General features: G+C 44.8%; 1 protein-coding gene across 4 annotated transcripts in view; it reads right to left on the bottom strand.

Moving 5' to 3' along the window:
* Window positions 1–15,485: 15,485 nt before the first annotated feature.
* Window positions 15,486–25,692, bottom strand: part of ARHGEF10 (Rho guanine nucleotide exchange factor 10) — a 152,778-nt gene continuing 142,571 nt past the window's right edge. For all 4 annotated transcript variants that reach the window (XM_063090107.1, XM_063090094.1, XM_063090100.1 and 1 more), the window contains 2 exons: window positions 19,791–19,913; window positions 15,486–17,311 (listed from right to left, as the gene is read on the bottom strand). In XM_063090107.1, coding sequence (XP_062946177.1) covers window positions 16,794–17,311; window positions 19,791–19,913 — 641 coding nt within the window. In that variant the 3' untranslated portion in view covers window positions 15,486–16,793. The remainder of the gene's footprint in view (window positions 17,312–19,790; window positions 19,914–25,692) is intronic.

Below are 25,692 nucleotides of genomic sequence, written 5' to 3'. Positions count from 1 at the left end.
CCCAATTCCAGGTATTCTGTTATAAACAACAGAAACAGACTAATACAGTTAGTCCCTGGCTTAAGATAATACCTTAATTGTCCTGATTTGAATATGAGAACAGGAAAACCTGTACTTTTTTGCTGTATACCCCCCACGGCCTGGCACTGTGATGGAATCAAGTCTGTTCAGTAATTGTTGAATCAAAGAATGAATGATGCCTTTTTAGGCTGACCATCTGCTTCTTATTCTCTATCGCGTCCTACGATGGACTGTAGGTGTTTGATGTCAGCAGATCTACCATGGACTGAAGGTGTTTGGAGTCAGCAGATCTACCGTGGACTATAGGTGTTTGGTATATACTTTGCTGCAGCAGATCACAAACTTGCAGGAGGCAGTAAGTTCTTGTCAACTGAAGGAGTACTATACTCACTCAATGGCCATTAAGTTTATTAGCGTTAATAGTAGTGAATGTTTTGGGAGAAAATAAAAAGGAAATAGAATTCTACTAGTTATTTTTAAATATTTTCAAGGTATAAATGTTAGAGCAATTTATCTGCAATTAAATTTAATTTCACATAAATCTATGTGGCATATCTATATATAGTGTATCTACAGTTCCGCAGAATACCAGGAGGTAGGAACTATTTCCACTTTACAGTGGAGGAAACTTAACATTCAAAGAGTTTAATGTAACTTGTTCAATATCACACATTTTACATGAGATAGAGTAAGAATTCTAATCCTGTCAGCCCCAAAGCCCTTGTTCATATTCATAATGAAACACCACCTTTACAAATGGATGAATAAATCTGCACTACAGAAAGCAAATCAAGAAGGCTTATGAGCACAAAAAACCAAAATTTTATGTACCAGGAATCAGTGTGTCAAAATAACTAAAACGGGCATCCTAGCATCTTGTAGCTAATTTCACTGCATTGAGTTCCACTCCAATCCTGAAAACATTTTGTGCTGTGAGTTAAAAATTAACTTTAGAGCTTCAATGTCTCAGTGAGCTGCGCTTCTTGAAATAGTTTGATGGCCTGAGAGGGCAGGAATTCTGAGTTTGAGGACAGTGGTAGGGGGTGGGCTCCGTGAACAACCCAGTGCAGTGTGCAGACCCAGGGACTGGGGTGTGGTGGGCGTTGACCCTCAGGCCTGAAAGTGGGGCCTCTCAACAGCCAGGGTGCACCTTGTGGTCACATAAATCTGTTCTAAATCCCGTTGCTATCACTAAAGAAGATTCTTAGTGATGGCTTTGATGCTATTAAAGGTTAAACAAGACAAAAATCCAAATAAAAACCCATCCATTAAGTTATAGATCTCACTGCTGATATTATAATGACTGCCAAAATATTTAATTTTTCAAGTCATCTTTACTTAGTATAAGTCTAAATAGTAAATCCTCAATTATAATTTAAATAAGACCCTTTATCAGCTAATATATTCTTGTGAACCCCAATTTAAAGATTGTTATGGGTTGGACTGTGTCCTGCAGAAAAGATAAGTTGAATTCCTAACCCCCTATACCTGAGAATGTGACTGTATCTGGAAATAGGGTCATTACAGAGGTAATCAAGTTAAAATCATGTCATTAAGGTGGGCCTTAATCCGATATGACTGGTGTCCTTACGAGGAGGAGATTTGGATACAGATACAGACAGGCACAGAAGGAGATGCACAGGGAGAAGGTCAGTGAAGAGGAGGCAGAGATTGAAGCACTGCAGCCAAAGCCACAAACACCGGTGACTGCTGGCAGCCACCAGAAGCTGGAAGAGACAAGGAAGGATCCTCCCTTAGAGCCTTCAGAGGGAGCCTGGCCCTGTTGACATGTTGATTATGGACTTCTGGACTCCAAAATTGTGAGAGAGTAAATTTCTGTTGTTTGCAGCCGCCGCTCCAGTTCATGGTGTTTTGTTACAGCAACCACAGGAGACTAGTACAAAGGTTTCGTGTCTTTTCAAGCTATCTGTAGTGATATACCAGTGTATTACTTTTTTTACTTTCAATCCATTATAGGCTGGTGTATTTTCAATTAACAATAAAAATAAAATTTAAAAAAGACAAAAATGTGAAGCCATTACTTTAGTATTAGTTTGAACAGACATAAAATCATTCTATGAAACTGGTATACAAGTTCCTAAACATTGCTCTCAGTGTTAGCATTGGTGACAATTTTAGTCCTGATGGCTCAATGGCCCACATGGCACTTTGAGTAGCACAACTAAGGACACTTGCCTGATCACAACAGAGCAGTTGGCTCATCCTTGAGAAATGACAATAGTTTTTCACCCCCTTCCAAAGACCTCAGTGCACAGAGTGGGTACAGCTGTATCCTGTACTCTGTCTTTCCAATGTTCCCCTGTACTCTGTCTTTCCAAACAATGTCTTATTACAGAATTAGGCAATGCACTTGCAAAAAACTTGTTTTGGGGGACTTAAATATTAGAAAATGGGCTCTAAACTATTTCCATAAATATAAAAGGAAATCTAACCACTTGCCAAACAGACCTTGATGTCTCCTGACCAGACTAACTAATCCCTTTCCTGCTGCTGTCTGGAGTTCAAATGCTATGGTTTGCAGGGTACCAAGAAACCACTTCTAAAAAACACTAGCACTCAAACTTGGATGGCTTCTCTATTTGAAACCCCGACCTTTCAGGATGTGGTGATGCTCTTGACTTTGTATTTACAAAGGTGCTGGACACCAATTAGCTTTGGTATTTTCCTCGGGCTTGCCGAGCTTCTGTTCACAGCATCCTGGGAAGCAGGTCAGCTGCAGGCCAGGACACAGCTGCACTGGGCTGGGTCAAGGGGAGCGTGAGCCCTTCCTGCCATGGCCACTTCCTCTTTCGCTGCCCCGCCCCCAAGCCCCCCCCCCAATACCCAGGGGTTGTTTTTTTCTCCAGCTGGAGGTCCAGGAAGTGAGAAGGGAGGGGGAGGAGGGGGCTGACCACGGAACATTTTCCAGCTCCAACTCACTTTCATGGTCCCTCAGACCACAGAGCAGCCCCACCTGTCCCGAGATTCCCTTGGCACCCCAATCAGGAGCCAGTTGGGAGCTCTGGAAGCCACGAAAGGAGAGGACTAGGGGTGGGAAGGCACCAGCAGAACCCTCCCGTCTTCCCACCCTGTGTGAGCTTCACCAGAAGCCTTTGCTGCCTTTCTCTGCAGCCCCATCGCTGATCATGCCATTCACCTTGGGCATGGTCTTCTCGGAAGTACCTGCAATCATCACACGTCCAGCAAAACCCTGTTGTGATCAGAAAAACTCCTTGTACTCAGATTTTAATACACAAAAGAGGCTTAATTATGAGCATGGCCAGCCTCACCTCTGTGCTCCATTCACAGGGAACTTCTCCCTGTCCCTCGCATCTTTCTAAACACACGCATGATCCTGCAGTCACCACTCAATTGTTAAATAAAAATTATAGGAGCCCATTGCTTTGGACTAAGTTCCTGCACCAGGCCTCACCAAACCAGACTAAAAACCAAAATGGAGTCAACCCTGCTAAGTTCCACATCGTTTAGGCTATGGCCTGACCCTCCAAGAAATCAGGAGAAAGATGACAGCCAATTTCTCAAACAGGCCACTTTAAATCTTCAGTAGGCAGTATGATGAATTTCCCTCTGCTGTAATCCTTACACAAGAGATAGCCTGAAGCGACCTGTGTTAACTAATCAGTTATTTTCCTATTATTCTGTCTTGTCCCCACCTTATGAGGACAGTAACTTTGAAATGATCGATCTGTTTTTTATTCTTTGTTTCTGCCTTCTTCAGCCTTTCTTGTCTGTAAAGCCTTTTAAGTTATTTGTAACAGACTTTGAAGCATTTCTCTGACTCTGTCGGATGGTGTTTCCTGGGTTGATTCTCACATTTGGCTCCCAGTAAACTTTACAAAATTATTTCTGCGTCAGCAGCCGTAACTTTAGTTGCACCCTCTACCTGAAGCACACCCCCGCCAGTCCTTTCAGTCTTCTGCTACCTCTGCCCCAACACCTACACAGAGGCCGTGCCTCTGCGAAGCCTCTCTGACCCCACCCAGGGGCACCTCTGTTCAGAACACAGCACGAGACCACACATTATTGCAGAGCTGTCTGATCCGTGTCTGGAAAGGGACCAGTGGGCCAGGGTCATAGCTCAGCCTTTGTAAGCCCAGCTCCTAGCACGGTGCCCATGTATAGAACTGTTTATCTCTATGTCTGCAGTTGCATATTTGTGTTATGCCCTTAGAAAATGATATGAAGACAACACACTGTCCTTTCAGAGTTACCTCTGCCTGATTATTTGTTTTTTGTGCCTTTTTAAAAAATTTCCTTTTAAACTTGCAAGCAAGTAATTAGAAAACATAAATGTGGTTTGTTTTTGAAAAGTCTGTCTGGGAAGCAAACCCTGTGGCACCTTTATGGAGCACTCCCTTGCTCTAGTAGATCCTCACCCCCTTCCCAGGCCAGCTAGGGTTTCTTCAAGACCCCTTCCCACTTCCACATCCCTCTGCCCTTTCTGGAGCTTTCTCCTGTTGCCAATGCCAGGGCTCCCTGCTCTCTTGCAAGAGCAGCCACTGGGCCCTCCCTGCCCATGAGGGGCTGGTGAGCATCTTAGAAAAGGGTTCATCTTGAAGAGGTGGGACTGGCCCCAGGGGTCTGATGGCCCTGACTTGCAGAGATCTGCGTATTTACAGGGGCCTCCCTGGAGACAACTCACCTTAACTGCAGCAGTGGTGACCCCAGTCAAGGGGACAGGCTAGGGGAATCCTGGAGATTGGGATCATCCCCCCCAAAATCACCCCTCAGCATTCATTAGAGGATGGTAAAGTCATCCTCCATCTTCTGGGCACCATGCAAAGCAGAAACTATAGAAAATAGTAGGTCAGGGAGCAATTTCCAAATGTAGAGAAGTCACCTCCCTTGCCACAGTGCCATGTTAGATAGAACTAAGACACAAATCCCACTATCTGGGCACTAGGGAAACTAGAGGCAGGGAGCAACCCTGTTGGCTTGGGCGGCATTCAGGAATTTTGAACTAAAGCACCACACTGAGGAAGCTACAGAGCAGGAGGTAGCCCAGTGAGAGAGAAGGGGTGGCCTGGAGGAATCTCACCATCCCCATTTTCCAGAGGCCTGCCCGATGTAGCAGCTCCATTCAGTGCTCCCGTGGATAGTCTGTTCCTACAGGAAAAATAAATCACTTTTTAATCTACAGGAGAGGATGAGTTCCCTAGAACTGCCGTAACAAAATAGCATAAAATTCGAGGCTTAAAACAACACAGATTTATCATCTTACACATCTGGGGTCAGAATTCCGACACAGGTCTCACAGGGTTAAAATCACGGTTTCCGCGGGACTTGTCCCTTCCAGATGCTGCAGCAGAATCTGTTTCCTGCCTTTTCCAGCTTCTAAATGCTGCCAGCAGTCCTTGACTTGTGGCCCCTGCTCCATCTTCAAAGCCAGCAAAGCAGCATCTTTTGATCTCTCTCCCTCTCTCTGCCTCTTTTTCTCTCTCCCTGTTTCTGTCTCTCTGTCTCTATCACTCTGTCTCTCTCTGTCTCTCTGTCTCTTCCTTTCTTAACCCTCTTCTGTCCTCACATCTCCCCTTTTGTCTCTGATTCTCCTGCTCCCTTTTATGAAGACCCTGTGTTCACACTGGGCCAGCCCACATAATCCAAGATAAGCTTCTCAAGATCCTTAATTTAGTCACATCTGCAAAGTTCCTATGCATATTCACAGTATCCCGAAATTAGGACATGGACATCTTTGGGGGACCATTATTCAGCCGACCTCAAGAAGTTCCAGAGAGGGGCATATGTCAGAGAAGAAACTGAACCCCACCAGTGAGGCAGCGTCTCAGGGTAAGCGGCCCTGCTGGGCTGGCTCCTATCTGTAGCTCCAGCATCTGACACAGGGCCTGACCTTCTGTGGGCAAGTGATAAATAGTTGCAAAAGAATGAAAACATCTAAATAAGAAGTGAGGAGACTGTGGAATAATCCGAGTAATCACGAGTTGTAGTAGTGCATGACTGGGACAGAAGTCTAGAGGGAAATGCTGTTAATAAATAACAATTGCTACTTAATACAGACGATATACCAGGCCTTCCCATACATTATTTCTTTTAAATCTTCTAACAAGCTTGTGAGGTAGTTCCTACTAACTGATTAACAAGATGAGAAAACTAAGGCTCAAGGAAGTGAGTAATGAGCCCAAGTAACCATAAGTCGTACAGTTAACTTGGCCTGTGTACTTTATTTTTTTCTTTTTTTGGCATCTGGCTGGCACAGGGTTCCAAACCCTTGACCTTGTGTTACAACACTGCACTCTAACCAACTGAGCCAACTGGCCAGCCCAATACCTGTGTTCTTAACCTCTCATTTGTCTTTCTGAAAAGCTAAATAAAATAAAGCTTCAGAATACAAACACAATTTTGTGCACCTGGACAGTGGTTGTGAATAAACTTCTGTTGCAGGAGCACACACAGGCACACAGTTGGCAAGCTCTCTCTGGCAGTCCATAGCCCCTGATGAACAAGGTTAAGAATTCTTGCCTAGAAAAGTCCTGTCTTTCGAGGAATTCAATAGTGAAGTCTATTGTGAAACACTGAGTATGTGAAAAACCGAGCCCAAATTTACCATTCATGTAAATCTGGATGTACATATGTTGAATTTGCTTAGAATAAGTGTATTAAAACAGCTCCTACTACCATGAATTGTTCTTTCTCTCTCTTGACTGAGATGAATCCAAATCCCCTTTCAGCTATAAATTTACCATTACATCTTGCTTCAAGATAAATAAATGGGTGTTCAAATATGGGCCAGTTGGCACTGTTAACACTTGCTAGTCTGTATGAAATTCCATTTCATGACCTAAACACAAGATTTTAAAAATTCAAATTAGAATAGCACTGCTGAAATGAGAGAGACAGTAAGAATTCAAGGACATTTGAGAGCAGAGCAGAAATTCCACATGTTCACAACAGAAATCAAGCAATTGATTTCAACAGAGTGGAAGAAAACAGAGGTGAGTCTTTGTTACTTACTAGAGCCGGGTTTTCACCTCAGCTCTGTTGAGATTTTGGGCTGTTCTGTGCATCGCAGGATGTTTGCAGCACCCCTACACTGGGTGCCAGCAGCCCCTCCCTTCCCCTCTCCCTGCAAGTAGTGACAACCAAAAATGTCTCTAGACAGTGCCAAATGTCTCCTGGTGGGGAGCAAGTCACCCCTGGTTGAAATCCACTGAACTGGAGATAGGACTCCCATATGTTAACACCAAAAAAAAAAAAAAAAAAAAGCAATTATTTTTTCATGATCAGTAGGAAATAAAAATAAATCCCTCATGACTTACCTAATGAGAGCACCACACACCTTGTTTTCTTTCTGCTTCACTTCTTGAGAGTGTGCCATGTACCCCCATTCTCTGCAGAACCAGACCCTCTGAGAACCCACCTGCCAGGGCAGGGGGAAGCTCTTACTTGGTCACTCCTCAGATTCTTGAACCATCACCTCCCTAGGGCTCCCCAGCACCCTGTTTAAAGCTTGTGTGTGAGGAGACCTGTGAAAGCGGGGCAGGCTGGGGCCCAGGCGAGCAGCCACAAGCTAATAGCACCACTGGCTCCTCCACCGCAGCGCAGATCTGGCCTTGCCCTCCCTGCCACCGCCACCACCACCATGCTCTTGGCTTTTGCCTTCAATTACCAAACATCATTCTAGAGCCCTGCAAAAAAGTCATATCTCTTCTTTATCCTTATGAAAGTCAGTGATACCCCGCGCAGCCATTTAGATTCTATACAGGCTGCCTGTTTGAACCAGAACTTAGAGAAGCCCTCTAGATTTCAAATGAAGGCTATTTGGGATGAAATGACCACTTTCCCACCAGTAAGCCTGCGCTTCATTGCCACTGGCCATTTACAATAAACACTGAATTTAAAAGCTCCAGGATTACATAAAACCACTGATTTCTGTGGGCAGTTTGGTTTGGTTTTTGCTTCCAGCCCTTTTTGTTTGCTTGCTTTGTACCCTGGCCGGACTCCAGGCAGTGCAGTTATACCATCCTAGCTGCGCCTAGAGCTTTCCAGCAAAGGGTCTAAGTCTCAACGCCCCTTTCCTCTGCAATTCCAACCCTATCATCTTAATTCCAGTAAATGCTGGTAATGAGAGTGGGCCGACTCCAACTCCCGTTGCTGGATACTCAGCATGGTTCAGTGCACCTAACAACCATTGCTGGGCAGTGGCCACATCCACCGAGCCAGCCCAGAGATGATCCTGAGCAAGGGAGGGAACAGTTGCTTCTGCTCCCTGGCCAAGTCTCCTTGGGCAAGATTCCTAATCTCACAGAGGCTCGGTGTCTCCATCTGTGAAATGGGGATGTAATAACATCATCGCTTCAATAGAGTCAAACTTGGAACTGTACTGAGCATAAAGGAATGGTGCCACTGTAGCCAGGCACCCGGGATGGCCAAAGCACTTTCCTTGGCTCCCTGGAGCTGCACGGTCACTCTGAGAAGAGGGCAGGGCTTATGCCCTCATTTTACAGGTGAGAAAACCGAAGTGAACTGACGTTTCCAGTTCCTGCCCTGGCTCTACCATTTCCTAACTAGGAACCAGGACTTTGCATATTCTTATCAGAAATAAGCAGAAGCACCACCAGATTCAGGCATGGAGATTGGGGAGGGGGAGAGACCATGATAAATCACCTGGAAGGACCAAGAAGGCATTTTCAGCCCACGAAGAGACTTCCCTGTCTACAGAAATGCATATGTGCATCCATCCCAACAGAAGCTGTCAGAAGACAAAGCCTTTACTAACCTGCTTTTCAAGGGTTAATTCTTTCTTCAGCTCCTTGGAAAGAGCCACAGGGAGCAAACTGAGCCAGACTGAAGCAGAGGGTAGCCCCTGCCAGCTGTCTCCTCTCTCTTTTTCCACGCGAATAAACACTGCCCAACAGCTCCTTGCAGGAGAGCTGCGGCTAGCACGGAAAGAGCATTTGTGTGCGTGCCTGTGTGTGTGTGTGTGTGTGTGTGTGTGTGTGTGTGTGTGTGTGTGTGTGTGTGTGTGTGTGTGTGTGTGGTGTGGTGTGTGCAGGAGTGGGGGACAGTATGAAAGGAGAAGCGGTTTCTGAAGGGAATAAGAACTGTTCTGTGTCTTAAATCAGAGCCTGCACATGGGGCATGAAGGGCAGTTACTTGAAAACATTCAGCTAAGTGGCCAGAAGCAGTCCAGAAGACTATAGAATCATTAACTCCTTTTTCTTAATGACATTCACTTAATTTTTTTTAAGAAGATAAGTGAGATGGCTACAATCTCCCCACAAATCGCTTCTCTCAGTAAAACTGCACTTTTAACTTTTGATGAAATGTTCTATGCCAATAGCAGTGCTGCTACTTCTAAACCCTTTATCATGAAAAAAAAATCCAACTCTATGAAGCACTTTCACATTCCTCAGATTTGCAAGCTGCCAGAAAATGGCAAGATTGCTAGGTTTGCATCATGTCCATTTTATCAATGAGAAAACTGTCGCTATAAATTGTCCCTTTTGCCCCAGGATCTAGGATATTCTCCATCAAATCCAATTGATGAAAACATTCATTTACAGAAAAAGATATGTTAAGACATGAGTTACAAAGTCGAATGATATGATTCCACTTGCAAACATCCCATTTCCATACAACTTGTCAGAACTACCATCCCAGAGTGAAGCACATTTATTGTCAAGGAAACTCGTTCTGTTTTAATTTAGGTGTGCTGTAGTAAAGCACTGATTATGTTGTCCTTAAAAGCAAGTCACTAAGGCCAGTCTTCACTTAACCAGGAAGAGATCATTCGGAGTTTGAAAAGGAAGCCTCAGTTCCAATTTCATGGCACCCATGCCTTATCCTCTGGATGTTTGCAGGTTTAAAAACATCACAGATGTGTGATATTGTCTGCAGAGCTGCAACAGACCCTCATGCTGGCCCATGAGGACATTTTCCTCTCTCTCCATTTGGAACAGGTGCCTCTTCCAGTCCTTAACTGACGGCTGCAGAGGAAAAAGGTAATCCTGGAAAAACCCTTCCCTGAAGGATCCAATTGCAGAGAGACTGTATTCCCAGAGGAGCGGACATGGAGAGCAGCACAGGAAATGTCCACGTGGAGTCAAGTCAAAGCTGGGGTCCCTGGGCTGGACAGGCAACCAGTTCTCCCATTCAGAGAGGAAGCCCACCTGCAGGACCACCACTGCACCGATTTCATCAGAATACGGATCAGGAGGAGGAGGAGGAGGAGGCAGCTAGGAGGGGGGACGGGGTGGCTCATGCAGGGGGAACGTCATAGTGAGGCACAGCATGGCCTCCAGAACTCCCCACCTCCTCTCCCAGCCTCCAGCCTGCCCTCCCATCTCACAAGAATGCTGGGGGGCCAGGGCGCCCCGTCTGAGCCCATCAGAGCTGCACCCCCTCTCGCCGCCTTCCCAACCCCCCGGGCTGCACATCTCCTCTGCCTCTGGATACTCAGCCGCCTGTTTCTTCCAGGGCGGTCCATACCCAGCTGCTCCCCTACTTGGAACAGCCTGTTCTCGCTCTGTGTGGTTAAGTCTCTTTAAACCTCGAGAGTCAGTTGAGACATCCCATCCCCTGTGGAGCCTTCCTGGACTCCCTGTGGCTAAGTCGGTACATCTCCTACTTGGCCCAGATCCCTAGGGAAGCGGCCTGGGGAAAAGCTTGTCGCTGCTTGATTTATCAGGGGTGCAATTCCAGGGCAGCAAGAGTGACGGGAAAAGGGAAGGGGACAGTGAAGGACAGAAAGCCACAGAAAGAAGGTGGCCACTCCACTGACTGCACCTTCCCGGGGGACAGACAGCTCTGATTAGGCTGGCCAGGCCATCATGCGGAGCAGTCTGTTGGAGGCAGGGAGGGGAGGAGTCTGTCTGTTTCCCTCTTCCCATCTCTTGTCTCTCTTAGTCAGTTTCTCCCTAGACCAGTAAGTCCCCCGAGCTTCTAAATTGGGTCCCATGCCCCCCGGGGCAGCTGCTGAAGCCAAGCCTCTCAGGCTGGGTCTAGGCTCTGGGGCTTCTCACCCTCAGGGGAGACCGAGACCCCCAGGGCTCTCCACTGAGCAGATGGCTGAAAGCCCAAGGGTCAGGAGGGCCACGCAAATCCAGGCAGGTACATGATTCATGACCATACACCATTATAATCACTTAGATTTGCAGACTGGCTTTCACTCACCTGCAACAGCCAACTCTCATACTATATATGGGGCCTTAATTTTTAATAAGATGCCTTCACCTCTTCCCTGAGAGGGGAGATTCAAAACCAGTCCTGCAAGCTCACCACCTCCTGTCGTGCATTGGTTAAACCTTACCACATGGGATGACGGTCTGCACAGTTCTGGGTTGGATCCTCAGTGGGGGGCTGGCAACACTCTCCTGACAACACGTACAAAGGCCGAGTCAGCCGAGGTGCTGCTCAGTTGTTTCTGGGCTGTAACTGCTGTTCACAGCTTCTATTCTCCATCGTCCTCCTGTGGCCAGTGCTTTGACTGGTGTGGGGGAAGAGACCTTCATTCTCAAGGTGTCTAAGCCCTTAGCTGCAGAGCCCTAGTGAGGCTACAGCCGCTGCCGTGGATTATTTATGTTTATTGCTGGGCATGGGAGCTCTAGGAGGCCCCTCAGTGAGTCCTCTGTGTTCCTGCCCTGTTCTGTGGTAGAATTCTAGCTCCTCATGGTAATTGGAGTTGATTACCCAGTCAGTAAACTCCCTCCTTTGTTTGCTGGCCCATTGTCAGGAGGCGCCCAACGTGGACAGGTGAGAGTCACATTTCTGGTTTCGTGGAACTCTTACTATGTCCCCTGGTGGAGCTTCCACCTTTGAAAAGCTTGACCTGTATTCCAGCACACCCTGAGGTCACAGAGATGAGAAACACACATTTTCCAAGTGGCAGACGGGAAGTGACGGGCAGAGGGGCTGCTCCTACTGTCACTCCTTGGACCACAGAATATGTATTCTAGGATTGGGTTCACAAGACCAGGTATCAGCCATTGAACACATGCATATGGTACATCTGGTGGGAAAGTGTCTCAACCCTGCAAAATGATGTCCCCGAGCTGCCATAATATCTGGTCTCTTGGGTCAGTTGCTTCAGGAGGTGGAATTCACAAGACCAGTGGTCCTATGGTCACTGAGCCCGTTGTCACGCCTCCTCTTTCACAAGATGGGCTCTATGGTTCGAGGCAATGTTGGGTGCATATATGTTGATGGACGGGCCTCACCTGGATGAAATGCTGGTAGAGACACTTTGGGCACACAGTACAGCCTGTCCTTTACCCCATTAAGTATATCATGGAGTGCCTGGGATGCTGAGCCCCTAAAGACTCCACTGAGGTGGCAGGCTTCAAGATCTCTGTGTAGTTCATCCTCTGGCATAGGCATGGCCTCCTAGGTCATCTGGTTCCCACGGGTCCAGGAAGCAGGAGGCCATAGACACAGTGGCCCAGTGTGAAACACTGTAGACTGTGGAGATGCCTGGAGCCCTGTGGGTTTCTCTAGAGAGCAGCAGCATTAGCAGAGTACTGAGGTCACATAGCAGTGTGCCGCAGGCCTCGCTACACAAAGGCAGACTCTTTTCTGTCCCCATGGAGGGTGTCGGGAGGCGAACATCTGCTGAACTGGCAGCCGCGTGGCTCTGTGCCAGGACAGTGCAGACGCTGTGTGTGTGTGGTGGCTGCAACCGCGGATACCACCTGGCTACCCTGCAGTACCCGCCACCTTCCACACAGCCTGGTGTCTGCAGCGGCCGACCCCATGAACTTTACAGGGATTGGTGGGGACTAGCACTCCGCCATCCTTTAAGTCTTCCACAGCAGCTTTCATCTCTGCAATTCCTCCAGGGATGTCAGACTGAGTTAGCAGTTTTACAGGAATGAAAAGGGGAAAGTTTCAGAGGCTTCCATTTGACCTTGCTCCTCTCACCTCCCTCCTGACCTCCTCCCTGCCCCATGTCAGCAAGTCCTCTTTCCTCTCACTCCTCCCCGTCCCCATGGGTATGTCCTCTTCCCTCCTGGTCCTCACCACCCCCAAGAACCCCACCTCTGACTTCCCTCTCTGTCCTCCCCCATCCATGTTGGTGCGTCCTCTCCCCTCCCGTCCTCACCTCTCCCCTGGCCTTATGCCCTCACTCCCTCATGCACGTTCTCCCTCCCACATGAGGCATCTCCACTGTGCACTTCCTCCGTGGCTGTGCTGAGCATGCCGCTGACATCAGGAGAGACACAGTGTGGTGAGGGGCAGGAGCATCCCTTTGGGAGGTGACTCTGCCTGTGGGTCTCACTGCACAATCTCCGGCAAGGAGGGAGGGTTCCTTTCCTCTGGCAAGGGGGAAAGTGTGGTTGCTGCCAACAATTTAGAGGAACTTGGGGGTTTAACATGTCGATAGCTCATCCACTCATGTGACCCAATTCCTGGTCTCAGGGTCCCCCTCTTTCCCTCTGAGGCACTGACTTTGACGCTGGGCATCTGTTGAGGCTGTGCATTCAGTCTCCTCTGCAGCTGAGCTTGTATAGTCAGTTCCTGTAAGTAACTTTGCTATGGCCTGCCCATGACTACAGATAAATTTCTGCCAAAGCTACCTCAGGGGCCCTCTGACTCCTGGACAGGCCTTAGGTTGACAGTTGTGCTGAGCCTATTCTCCTTTTCCAAGGTTTCTAATGCTATAAGCAGCCACCTTGTATTGCCGTCTTTAAGATGATCATCCTGGGCCGGCCCCGTGGCTCACTCGGGGCTCACTCGGGACTCACTTGGGAGAGTGCAGCGCTGGTAGCGCCGAGGCCGTGGGCTCAGATCCTATATAGGGATGGCCGGTGCACTCACTGGCTGAGCGTGGTGCAGACCACACCATGCCGAGAGTTGCGATCCCCTTACCGGTCAAAAAAAAAAAAAAAAGGATGATCACCCTTACACTGTGCACAGCCATGGACTGGTCCTACAATGCTCTGCCTCCAGCAAGATGCAATTCTAGGAAGCATGGGTGGCAATCTTCAGTCACTGCACTGTGTTGTGCTGCCTGCAGAAGGGCGCTACTACCCCTCCTACCACTAGCAAAAGGGTCATCATGACAGGTGGCCAATGCAAGTCCAGGTTCCCATCCCGAAGAGCTGCTCTCAGCGCCACTCCTGGCACCTGTAGTCTGAGTCTGGGTGCTCTACAAGAACAAAGTTTGGGGCAAAGCTTCTGTGCTCATCCTTTTTCGGCAGGTACAATCCCAGGGCAGCAAGAGTGAGGGATAAAACAAAACAAAGCAGAGAGGGAAGGCAGATACAGGTGGCCATGTTTTCAAGCTGGCTGCAACCTCACAGGGGAACTTTGTGGTTACATGGTACACACCAGGCAGACCAGATGGACAGCCACATCTCAGCGCACGTAGGAGGCAAGCAGGGAGGGGACACCTGCCTGCCACTCCCAGCTCCTTGGGCCTGCTGGTGTACACTCGCCCACACTCTGGAGGGTGAGTGGCCGTGTCCAAGCCTGGACACGCCCCTGGGCGAGAGGAGTGGGCCCCGGTCAGGAGAGGAGGCGACCACAGTGCCAGTGGGTCTTGTCACTGAGGGTCTGTCTGGCGGATGGGACAAGGAAACAGGGCAGACACATCCATCTGGTCCTGGGGTCCCATGAGTCCTGCTGTCACTGTAGCTTGTCACTGCCCAGGAAGAGCCCACGCTCCCGCAGAGGGGACAGGTGAATAAACAGACAATCATAACTCAGAAGTGGTGCTTTTCACCCACTGTCCTACCCCCGGGGTCTGGCACAGAGCTTGGCCTAACTTCTCACACACTTTGTTAGTAAGTCTGCTGCTTATTCAATGCATTTGCTTTTACACACTGCTGTTTAACAGCTGTCGATACATTTGTTTTCCTCACTGAAGTGTGAATCTGTGAAAGCAGGAGTCCACTGTTGCCCAATGTTCTCGAACCTCTTCCTCCTTCCAAGCTCTCCCTCCCGTCTGCTTCTCTCCAATCTCTGGCTTCTCTCCCCTCTGACGGAGGCTGTGAGAGGTAACCAGTGAGTTACGCGGGTCTCGCTCCATCCGTGTCCTGCACAATCACCAGTGTCGAAATACTTCTGGACATTAGCCTTTTGGTCCGAGTAAGTTAACTCCATAACTCTTTCACCTGTGCACACAGAAGGTTGACCCTGGTCTTGTAAAACACCCATCAAATATAAACATTTTATATAAAACTCTTTCAAGTCATAATATGACTCAACATAAAAGCTGGCGACGACACGAGCCTCCTGAAAGCTTCCCAGTGCCTACCTGCATTTCAGAGCGCTGACTTCCAGGCATGTTGTGCACGTCTCTGGGAGTTACACATGAAGTCTCCCCAGTCCAGCAACTGGTGATGCCGAATTTGAAAGAACAGGTCAGACTGACCCTCTTCCCTCCAGAATGTAATTGCCCTTTTGTATTTTATAGGCCAAAAAAGGCAGCTTGTAACACTGTCTTTATAAATAAAGACTTTATTTATGAAATAAGATAGCAGCTAACAGTTTAAAAACATTTTGGAAGAAATTATTTTCACATGGGGGTATATATGCAACTTAGAAGATATTTGGCTAAGTCATAAAATTAGCATTTTTAGTCACCTGTAAAGTGCTGAGAAATTTATTTCTGGTGAATGCCTGCGTTAGGTTTTTTTTTTTTTTTTTTTTCTCTCATTATCTATCCAGTAAGCAAAATATTGATAAATAAATACATGTTGAGCACAGCGGAACTCACTGATACCCATGAACCTTGACATGCAGAGCTGGCACTAGGATTGCAGAACGCAAACCTGTGCTCTCTGCAGAGGGACATCTCCATGACACACAGTGTTGGTCAAGGTCACCTTTCTTGGCTGGGTCCCATGGCCAGCAGCAGTATGCCATGCTGACTAGCACCACGAGCCATTAAGAACATACATTAAAAAAAACCACAGCGTTCCAGGTCCACAGGTGCAAGAAACTGCGTGGAAGAACTGACTGAGACTTTTCTGCATGTTTCCTACCATACTAAAACAAATACCATCTCTAATGTGGATGTCAGTGCTATTTAACACGAGAAGGGAAGAGTAATTTGGTGTTGATGCTTGAGTCCATGTGTTGAGAAGTACTGAGCATTTTGGTTCAAAGCACACATTTGTAAAATACTACATATAGTATATAGACAAAAACATTAACTGTTAATTGTTTAATAGCAAAATGCAATATAAAAATACTTTGTTAAAATATACAGTACAGGCATTATACCACTTTGGAAAACCCAGCTCACTTCTGAAAGCAAATCACACTATCTAGACCACTATTTGTTACCTGACTTTTTAAATTGTTACAAACTCTATTCCGGAATTTAAAAATATAGAACATAAATACAAGTAGTAAATCTGAATGAAGTAAAATTATTTTAAGAATTGTTAATAAATTCCTAGACTATTGAATACACTGTACTTTCCCGTAAGTTCTTAGTCCTATAAGTTCTCAAAGTAATTTGATACAAGAATAGGTCTGAAGCTGATGAAGGTTAACATTCAGAATTTACATATGGACTACAACAGTCAAAAAGAACGTGGTATTCTCCAAGAACCTCATTCAATTACTCAGAAATTGCATCAATCTTCTGTATTCAGTTCTGCTGTGTGGAAGAGAAGGAACGAATCGGCAGGAAAGCCGTCATTATGATATTGCACATTTTTTTCCCCAAACACTGTTTTCAATGTTTCCCCAACCAGTGTAGACACAGCCTCAGTTGCTGAGGCCGTGTGATTGAGCTGAGAAGTCATCCTTGACTGCGGATCCCACCCCAGGAGGCGAGCCCTCCCCTATATATTCAGCAGGGGGATCTGCCAGACCATGACGGAGGACACCAGCTCCTCCTGGTGCGGCTGTCTGGCCTTCCTGTGCACCCGCCGGTGGCCCTGGCCTCCACAGACCACCAGTGCCGAGCTGGCCTTGGCTCTCTTGTGCCGCCGTGCCTTGCCTCTCAGTGAGATGGAGGGATCCTTCAGGAGGTCATAGATGACACTGTCCTCCGATTTGTGCTCTAGAGAGCTGGAGCCGTGGGATAAGCTCAGGGACCCTGATGAGGAAGACTGATCACTTCTTTGAGTCATGGATCCCACAGAATCTCCCAACCAAATGGCTGCATCAGGGTCGCTCTGGCTCAGGCAAGAGCTGGGTCCCTCGTGTGGGAGCTCATCCTTCGGGTCTTCATCCTGGGGCTCGGGGCCGGGAGGCAGACTGTCCCGGGATTTGTCCTGGTCTTTTTTGTGGAAAGCGGTGGCCATGACAATGAATTTGACAGGACCATTATGTGCATGGTAGGAGACCATCCCTCTTCCTGAAAAGGGAAAATAGTTCAACCACCGTTTTAAAAAATAAACAGTATTACAGAAGGAAAGAAAAGATACATGATTTATCCCAATGCATCTCTCCCTATTCAAATAACAAAACCCTATAAGTGACTTTAATACCAAGTCAGTGACAGGCTAAAATAAAAATACCTTCTACATTATATTCTTGTGGGTTTTTAGTTGATTTGAAGAAAGCTTTAAAAATGATTATCTAAAATACAAAACTGTGCTTTCTTCAGAAGTATCTCAGTTCTAATACTCGTATCATATTTTTCAAGTAATAAAATAGTCATGGGAAATACCTTCTAATTTGCTCTATGGAAACAGATCTAATTTTCCTAAGTCTTAATTTAAAACATTAAAGCCTGAAATGTGTCAGTTTTAGGAACAAAATGCCTAAACTACCAGTAGCTTCCTGTCATTTTTCATTACAAAAAGGTTCTGGGATTTAGAACAAGTTAATTCTATAGTTTAAATTAAAATTAGGACTCTTTAGTTTCTAGGTGATGTGATTCAAATTTTAAAATCATTGTCAACCTACAGAAACACCTGTAGGTCTTTTTATGCCCCATACTTCCCTCCCTGGCATACTGACTCCCTGTGCGTCAGGTGGGACTGGCCCCATTTCTTGGACGCTTCACAGGTGATACGACGTGGATGTAGGACACAGGAGCACATGCCCTTTTCACCACATGCTCTCAGGTGGAAACAGGCCTCAGACGTCACCATCGTCCCATTCTGGCCCAAGCAGATTAAATGATAAAATCTCCCACCTTGGGGAGACTCCACTTCTCACTGAACAGAGTGGCAAACTGAAGAAGTCTGCCAACAGCAGGAGGGTAGGACTGTGGAGGGACATGAATGCTCACACACCTAGTGAACATGAAAACCTGCATCCCCTACACTGCAGCGATCCCACCCCAGGCATGCACCCTGGAGCAGCTTGTGCCCCTGTAAGCAGGGACAGCCACACAGATGTTCAGAGGCATTACGTGTAATACAAAAAACTGGAAACAATTAAATATCCATCAAAAACATGGATGAGAGTATTCTATCCTTTCACAGGCACACTACACAGCAGGGAAAAGTAATGAACTATAGGTGCATGTGCCAACAAGGGTGAACCTCAGAGACAACACTGACAGGAAAAAGTAACAGAGGAATGCATAGCTTATGAGACAATGAAAGAAAATGCAAAGTGGGAAAATGAAAAAAACTTTAAGGTACAAATTCATAAAACTACAGAAGAAAATCAATGGAATAATTCATGTAAAACAGGATAATAGTTACCTATGGGTGTGGGGGGAGAAGAAATGAGTTTGGGCAGGGGCAGCAGGTGTCTCTAAAGTGTAAGTAATATTCCATTTCCTAAGGTAGGCAGCAGGCATGTGACCTTTTTTTTTTTTTTTAGGCATGTGACCTTTTATCATTACTATTTAAACTGTACATATTTGTCATTGAAGTTTTTTGTATTTATAATGTAATATATCATAATAAAAATAGAAATTAAGGAATGAATGAACATAATTGGAATTTCTTAATCCTAACAGGTGGACATGCCAAAAAATGAATGTATCTAAGCCACAGATGGGTTGACATCAGGAGGAAACTATACAAACAGAATCCTTATTAACATTTTGGTGAGTTTCCCACAAAATCTTTTTCTTTGTTAATATTTTGTCTCCTGGATATTATAATAACACAAAATTTAAGATCTTATATTTACTTATACTATTATATTTACTTATACTATTAACATTTTTCTGTCTCTCCCCACACATCACTTTTACTGGCTGCATTCTATTCTACTAATGGAAATACAACCATTTTGTTAAGCTTCTCCCACCTCTAATTTTGAACACTCAGGTTGTCTCCTGTTTTGTGGATTAAAAAGTAAATGCTGTGGCAAATATCTTTTTTGCATCATGCTTCTTCCTAGATGAGGCTGTTTCCTGCGACAGATTAGATTCCTGAACTGGAAAGCCTGATTCCAGACACATGAGCATTTTAAAGCTCAAGATGCATAATGCCAATTGCTTTCTGAAAGGCCATACCAACTTGAACTCTTGCCAACACTGCAAAAAAGCACAAGTGAGCTTTTTCAAATCCTGGGTTTCCTCCTTTACAATGTAAAATGTAAACACTACCCATTTTCACTGAGCTACACTGTATATAATGACAGGAACTAATTGGTGGCAATAAAGGGAATATGGAAACATGTTTTCAGTATAAGATTCTCCTCCGACCACTAACATAAGACATTATTTTTTTAAAAAGGATAAATTGATAATTCCAATTTAATAGACACTGTCTACTGAGTCTTTATAGTAAATTAAAAAAAAACCCAACCAAATAATTTCAATTGTTAAATAATCCTAGGATGTTAAATTACAGCACAGACTGATGTGCTGAGTGAGTTTACAAGACAGGACACAGCCCACTCAGACACACGAGATGTCCACTCACCAGTCACTTTGGGAATCCCCTGTAGACGAGGGACTGGTAGGGCCACAACGAGTCCCAGGCTGGTGCCTACCATCAGCAAGCCGTGACAGACAAGCAGGCTTGTCACAGACAGCCGCTGGTGCCCTGGACAGAGAAACACACAAGTGGTTCTGCGCTCGAGTCTGGTTTACACAGCAGTGCCAGGGTGGCAGCGAAGAGTGCTCATGCAGTGTCTAGAAACACCTCAAATCTGTGCACTGGACTTCCTTCATGCCTTGGATTTAGTGTCCCCCCAAAACTTGACCCCCACTGTGACAGTGTTAAGAGGGTGGGAAATCATATTATGGTAATTAAAAGGTGAGACCCTGAAAAAGTGTTTAGATTGTAGGACTGTGCTGTAGTGAATGGATTAAAAATGGTGGTCCAGGGGCAAGGTTCTGAGCGCTTTAAAAGGAGAGCACATGAGAGTCTCTCTCTCTCTGCTCTGCCACTTTCTGCCATGTGAGACCCTTGGCTCACTGTCGCCACCACCAAGGCCTTCACCAGCTGTTCCCTGGACTTTGGACTTCCCAGTCTCTGAAACTATAAGCAATAAATTTTGTTTTCTTTATAAATCACCCAGTTCCAGGTGTTTTGTTATAAGTGACAGAAATAGACTAAGATACTTCTAGTAGATGAGAAAGACAAAGCTTGGGGGACATGTCCTGTAATTACACTTGAACAAAACAGCAGCAGGACAGACACATGGCTACATCTCCAGGTCTGTTCTCTGCACTGTTCTGGTTGACCTTTTCAGATGTGAAGCAATCCCCCTAGAATCATCTATCTAAGCCATTTGCTTCTATGTGAGTACATGTGTGTACACACACACATACACACACACACACACACACACACGCCTGTGATTCTTTGGGAGTATAGGGTCACCCTTTACAAGTGAGAAGAGATCTCCAGAGTGTCACCAGCCCTCGGCAAGAAGCACAGTTAGAGACGAGAGGCGCTGCCTGATAGGCTTCCCAAAGGCTCTGTGCAAAGAAAGACATCATCTCCTGGACTCGGTGCTAGAAACACTTGGGAAAATGATGATCTAGAACAACGCTGGGGTCAGAAAGGCTTTTAAAGCTGTTTGTGTGTTTTGTTTTGATTTGCTTTACAGCCAAGGATCTGAAACCCAGAAAAACGACACGATATGCTCTGGGTGGTGACAAGGCTAAGCAAGAGGCACCGAAAGAAAGTGGTAAAAGCATTGCCTGCTTCAAACATCTGCCATATCACTCTAATTTTAAAGGGAGATTCTGGACTTGCACATAGTTCTACTATGACTCTGATGCTAGCATTAGCATCGCAGCTTTCAGGAGACAAGACACCTCCTGGTGCTTCTCAGTTTAGCCCCAAAGCTGACAAGCACAGAAGACCAATTTAGTTTGCTCACAAGAAGCAACAGTGAACGCTTAAAAACAGGTTGATTTCTTTTCTGTAGCCATAAGTTATTTTCAATATGTCTGCATTCAACCTGAAGTTCACCTTAAATAAAGAGAATGAAAAGCAAATGATCTAATATCAGGGCCAAAGACAGGTTAGCCTGTCTACGTAAGTCATTTTTATGAGGCAACGGCAAAAATATTCCCCCCCCAAAAAGCCCACCAAAACCCAAAAACAAATAAAACCCCAAACACCCAGTTACAAAAAAGAAAGACATATGGTTTTATTTCTCAAAATCAATTTGTATTACTTAAAAAAAAGCTAAAAATATTTATGTTCCCAGGAATTCTGAACACTTGCCTATTTGGGAGTGACTTAGATCTTCAAGATGTATGGAGTTATAGTTAATCCACACCACTATCCCATAAGTAAGCAAGGTGCTTTTATTCTCAGAGCTAATAAGAAACACTGACTGCAACAGCTGATGCTTGGCATAATTATAACTCTCATTGCAGACTGGCACCTCATAAGGCAAATTGAATTTCATTTGATTTTTTTACAAAGAGGAATTTATGAGTTACATTTTTCTCCACAAAAAATTTATAATTTTTAAAGGCTTGGTTTACAGCTATTAAATAAACATTTGAAATACTTTTATTCTATAAGCAACTTCATTTAAAAAATTATTAATGAGAAAATGGAAATTTTGAATGGCCCATCTCAACTATTAGTTACACCATTACATTTCAAACAGATCTCCACAATGCCATTTCATTAGTGAAATAGGATGTATGAATATATGCAGCTGCTAATAAAAAATAAAAAAGAATCATTGTCAAATTATGAAGGATAAAACATTACTATTTGTTTTCATTCAGAAATGCATTTTGAAAGTACAGTTGACTCTTGAACACACAGGTTTGAACTGCATGGGTCCACTTATACACAAATTTTTTTCAATAAATACACAAATATGCAGTTAAGTAACCTACCTAGTAGTAGGCTATTAGTAGTTAAGTAGTCAGGTAGTTAAGTTTTGAGAGTCAAAAGTTATACGAGGATTTTTGACTACACAAGGGTTGGCACTCCTAATTCCCAGTGGTTCAAGGGTCAACTGTAATCTTTTACTCTTCTTATGAATTTTTCCCCCTCTTTGCATGTAAACAGCATATTCAGGAAAATTTCATCTTTGATCATTTCCCTGGATTTTACACTACGTAATCTTCTATGTAGTAAGAACCTGGGAAACTTTCTTTGTAAAGAAATTCCTTTCTTCATAGGTCTTGCTAAGTAGAAAACACACAATGAACGGTTCAAAGTCAGAGAAAGCCTGTGGTCTGGAATGCAGAGAAGGTCACTGGGTGGGAACAAGGGGTGTAAAATGGAGGGAAGAGGAAAAACCCCACACAGGTCACTGGAAAGGCTGTGACCAGTTCAACTGAACAACAGCAGGCTTTCTTAGAAAAGCTCCTGTAAGTACTAGCCAAGGCTTTTATTTAGTAACAAAAAATGTAAAAGCAGTTAATATCCAGATATTAACTTTTCATTTAACTGGTTTGAAAGCATTTAGAAACTAAGTAAAATACTAAGCTCCAAGAAATGACTGTTAATTCTATTACTGAAATAGCCTATGATTCATCTTTAATTTTATATATGAAAGTTTAACCAAAACAACGAGGTAATAGAGTAGTTTTCCAATCGCAGGGGATGTGGATGACGCTGTTGCTGCCGAGGCATCCTGGGACACTCCATCAGAGGATCGACAGTGATCTTCAGAACGGGATCCCAGGGAGATCCTCAAGAACTAAGCTAGACTGAGCCACGCTGCCAGCCAAGTGGTCCCCCGGGTCCCGGAAAGCTGGAGCCACTCAGTGTCAAGTGGCAAGGCGGGGGTGGTAGGCGAGATGGTGACAGAGGACACTGGTCTCAGAGAGTTTTTAAAACAGGTTATAAAAATGAAGAGGGGCTGGGCTGTGTATTAGTTGCTACCTGACGGCAAGATCTTCTGGGAACCATCAGAGTCTTCTCACACAGAGCAGAGAAAAGGCGCAGTCTCCAGTGTGGGAGCCGCTGTGAAGGCCTGGGGCTGGGGGCTTAAACAATGCCACCCACGTTTATTCAAATAAACTCTCAGACAGAAGAGTGAATCAAAGCGGCAAACAAGTCTTCGTCATCAAAGTGTGGGAGAAAATGTTACAAGGGAATCTGCTCTCTGCTCTTTTCACTCCAGAACATAAAGCAAAGAAAGGACCCAGGCAGGGCCAAGCTTCTGTTTAATCAAGGGTGACATCCATGACCCAGAAAGGATGTGGAGCCCAAGTCCTCAATTCTGTTCCTTAATTCATAATCCTGAGTCTGGTTTGATTTACTGAATTCCCTTATGACGTAGTCTACGGTATTTAGAAAAGTTAATACTGATTTTTTTTTTCAAATGAAAACTCTGGCCACATCACTTCTGGTGGCTATACTGTTGACCCCTGAACAATGCGATGGTCAGGGGCACTGACCCCTCTCACAGTTGAAAATCTGTGTTATAACTTCTGACTTCCCCAGAATGTAAGTACTAACAGCCTACTGTTGAACCGAAGTCTTAATGACATAACATAAACAGTCAATTAACACATATTTTGTATGTTAGATGTATTATAAACTGTATTTACAATAAAGTAAGCTAGAGAAAAGAAAACCTTATTAAGAAAATCATAAGGAAGAGAAAATACATGTACACTACTAAACAGCACTTGTTGAAAAAATCCGTGTGTAAGTGGACCCGCACAATTCAAACCGTGTTGTTCAGGGTTAATTGCACATTCACTCAGTGGGGACAAAGACAGGCTAAATTTAACATGGGGACTCAGCATTTTTGCATCAAAAATATTCTTCTTTGAATATTCTGGACAAAGCAGGAAACATCTGCATCATGACATAACTCACCTAGGATAGATAAGGTGCCTTTGACTTACTTAACAATAAATTGTACTCCTTTATAACTCAGAAATTTAATGAGTTATAATTAAATTTAATGAGTTATAAACCTTCTGCTAATTAGAGCAGGTTTAATCATCAATTGTTAGACTGTATTAAATTTGATGTGGTTTTCATATGAAAAAACTTGAGCTAAATAGTTTCAGAACTGAATTCCAAACAGAAGAAAAGGCCCCAGCTCATTAGCTGTAGTTTCATGTTAGCTACAGACTTCCACAGGGGAAAGCACACTGAGACCTCGAAGGAAGGAAAGAGACTTAATCAAGTTTTGGTAACTTATAAGAAAACGCGTCAGTTACAGTACAATTTTTTCTTCCAAATTATGTTCTCTTGGCTTGGCAGGTCTTCATCTATAAAACGTACTTGAGTTTTATATCCCAGCAATAGCACAAAAAGATAATTTTATGTATAATTTTTGTTATGTATTTTTTAATGTATTATTAATTTTATGTATTATTGCCATATAAATACAGTATAAACACATACTAATGAAGTGATTAAATATAAAATACACTGCAATAATGTTTACTACTATGAAACGTGGCCTAAAGGTAAGATGATGAGACAAAGGTGAAGAGAGGAAACGGCTCCTTGGCCTTCTTGTTCTCCCTAAATCACAAAATACAATGAACATCAGAACAATTTCTGATGACACTATTCTGAGAATTATATCCAAGAACCACTGTTAGGCATAACCTACAAAATCAAATTCCTGGTGTAACTGAGCGCTGTTCTAAATCACCCACCTTAAGCCACAGTGGCAACATATCATAACCTGGACAAAGAATATTGGATGCAAGTAGGAGTGCAAAATGTCCCGCAGAAATTAGTGAGGCTGGAGCTATTTCAACTGTAATACACAAATGCCAGAGGATATATGCCAGCTAACAGCATCTCATTCCACTCTGGGCTGAATGATGTGTTAACTTTCAAATATGCCTAAAAAATAGACTTAATTATTTGTACAGGAATAAAGACCTGTGATAGAGGGCCCACAGAGAAGAGGGGAAGAGTGTGCACTGTGACTGTGAAGGGACTTCCCAGGAGGGACACTGTCCTCAAGCCAGGGAGAACCACAGCGAGCGGAGGGAGGCAGGCTCCAGGGGAAAATGGAGCCACAGACCTCACCGTGCATCTGATGGGACCAGCAGTACACTCTGCAGGAGAGTTCAGGATGGACCCGTGATCAGTCACTTGGAAACTGCACAAGGCACAAACAAGGAAATCATTAACTGAAGGGGTGAAAAAGTATCAAGGAAAGGAAACATAATTATGATATACTCTGTGCTCAGTCACAAACAATAATTACACAGTCAAAAGCACATAAATGCTAAGTAAGTTTTGATTTAGCCACAATTTGCAACCAACCATGGAGGAAGAAGAAGGCTCCTGCAAATGTTTTTATGGGTGGCACTGGTGGGAGCCAGTGGTGTGTGTGTGTGTGTGTGTTTCTGTCAGTGTGCTCTCTACTTGAAGGAATGGATGATGATTCCACCTTTCACTTCCACAAAAGGAA

The sequence above is a fragment of the Cynocephalus volans genome, chromosome 1 (assembly GCF_027409185.1).
Source record: "Cynocephalus volans isolate mCynVol1 chromosome 1, mCynVol1.pri, whole genome shotgun sequence".
NCBI classification, from domain to species: Eukaryota; Metazoa; Chordata; class Mammalia; order Dermoptera; family Cynocephalidae; genus Cynocephalus; species Cynocephalus volans.
This window is presented reverse-complemented; position numbering and strand designations above follow the sequence as displayed.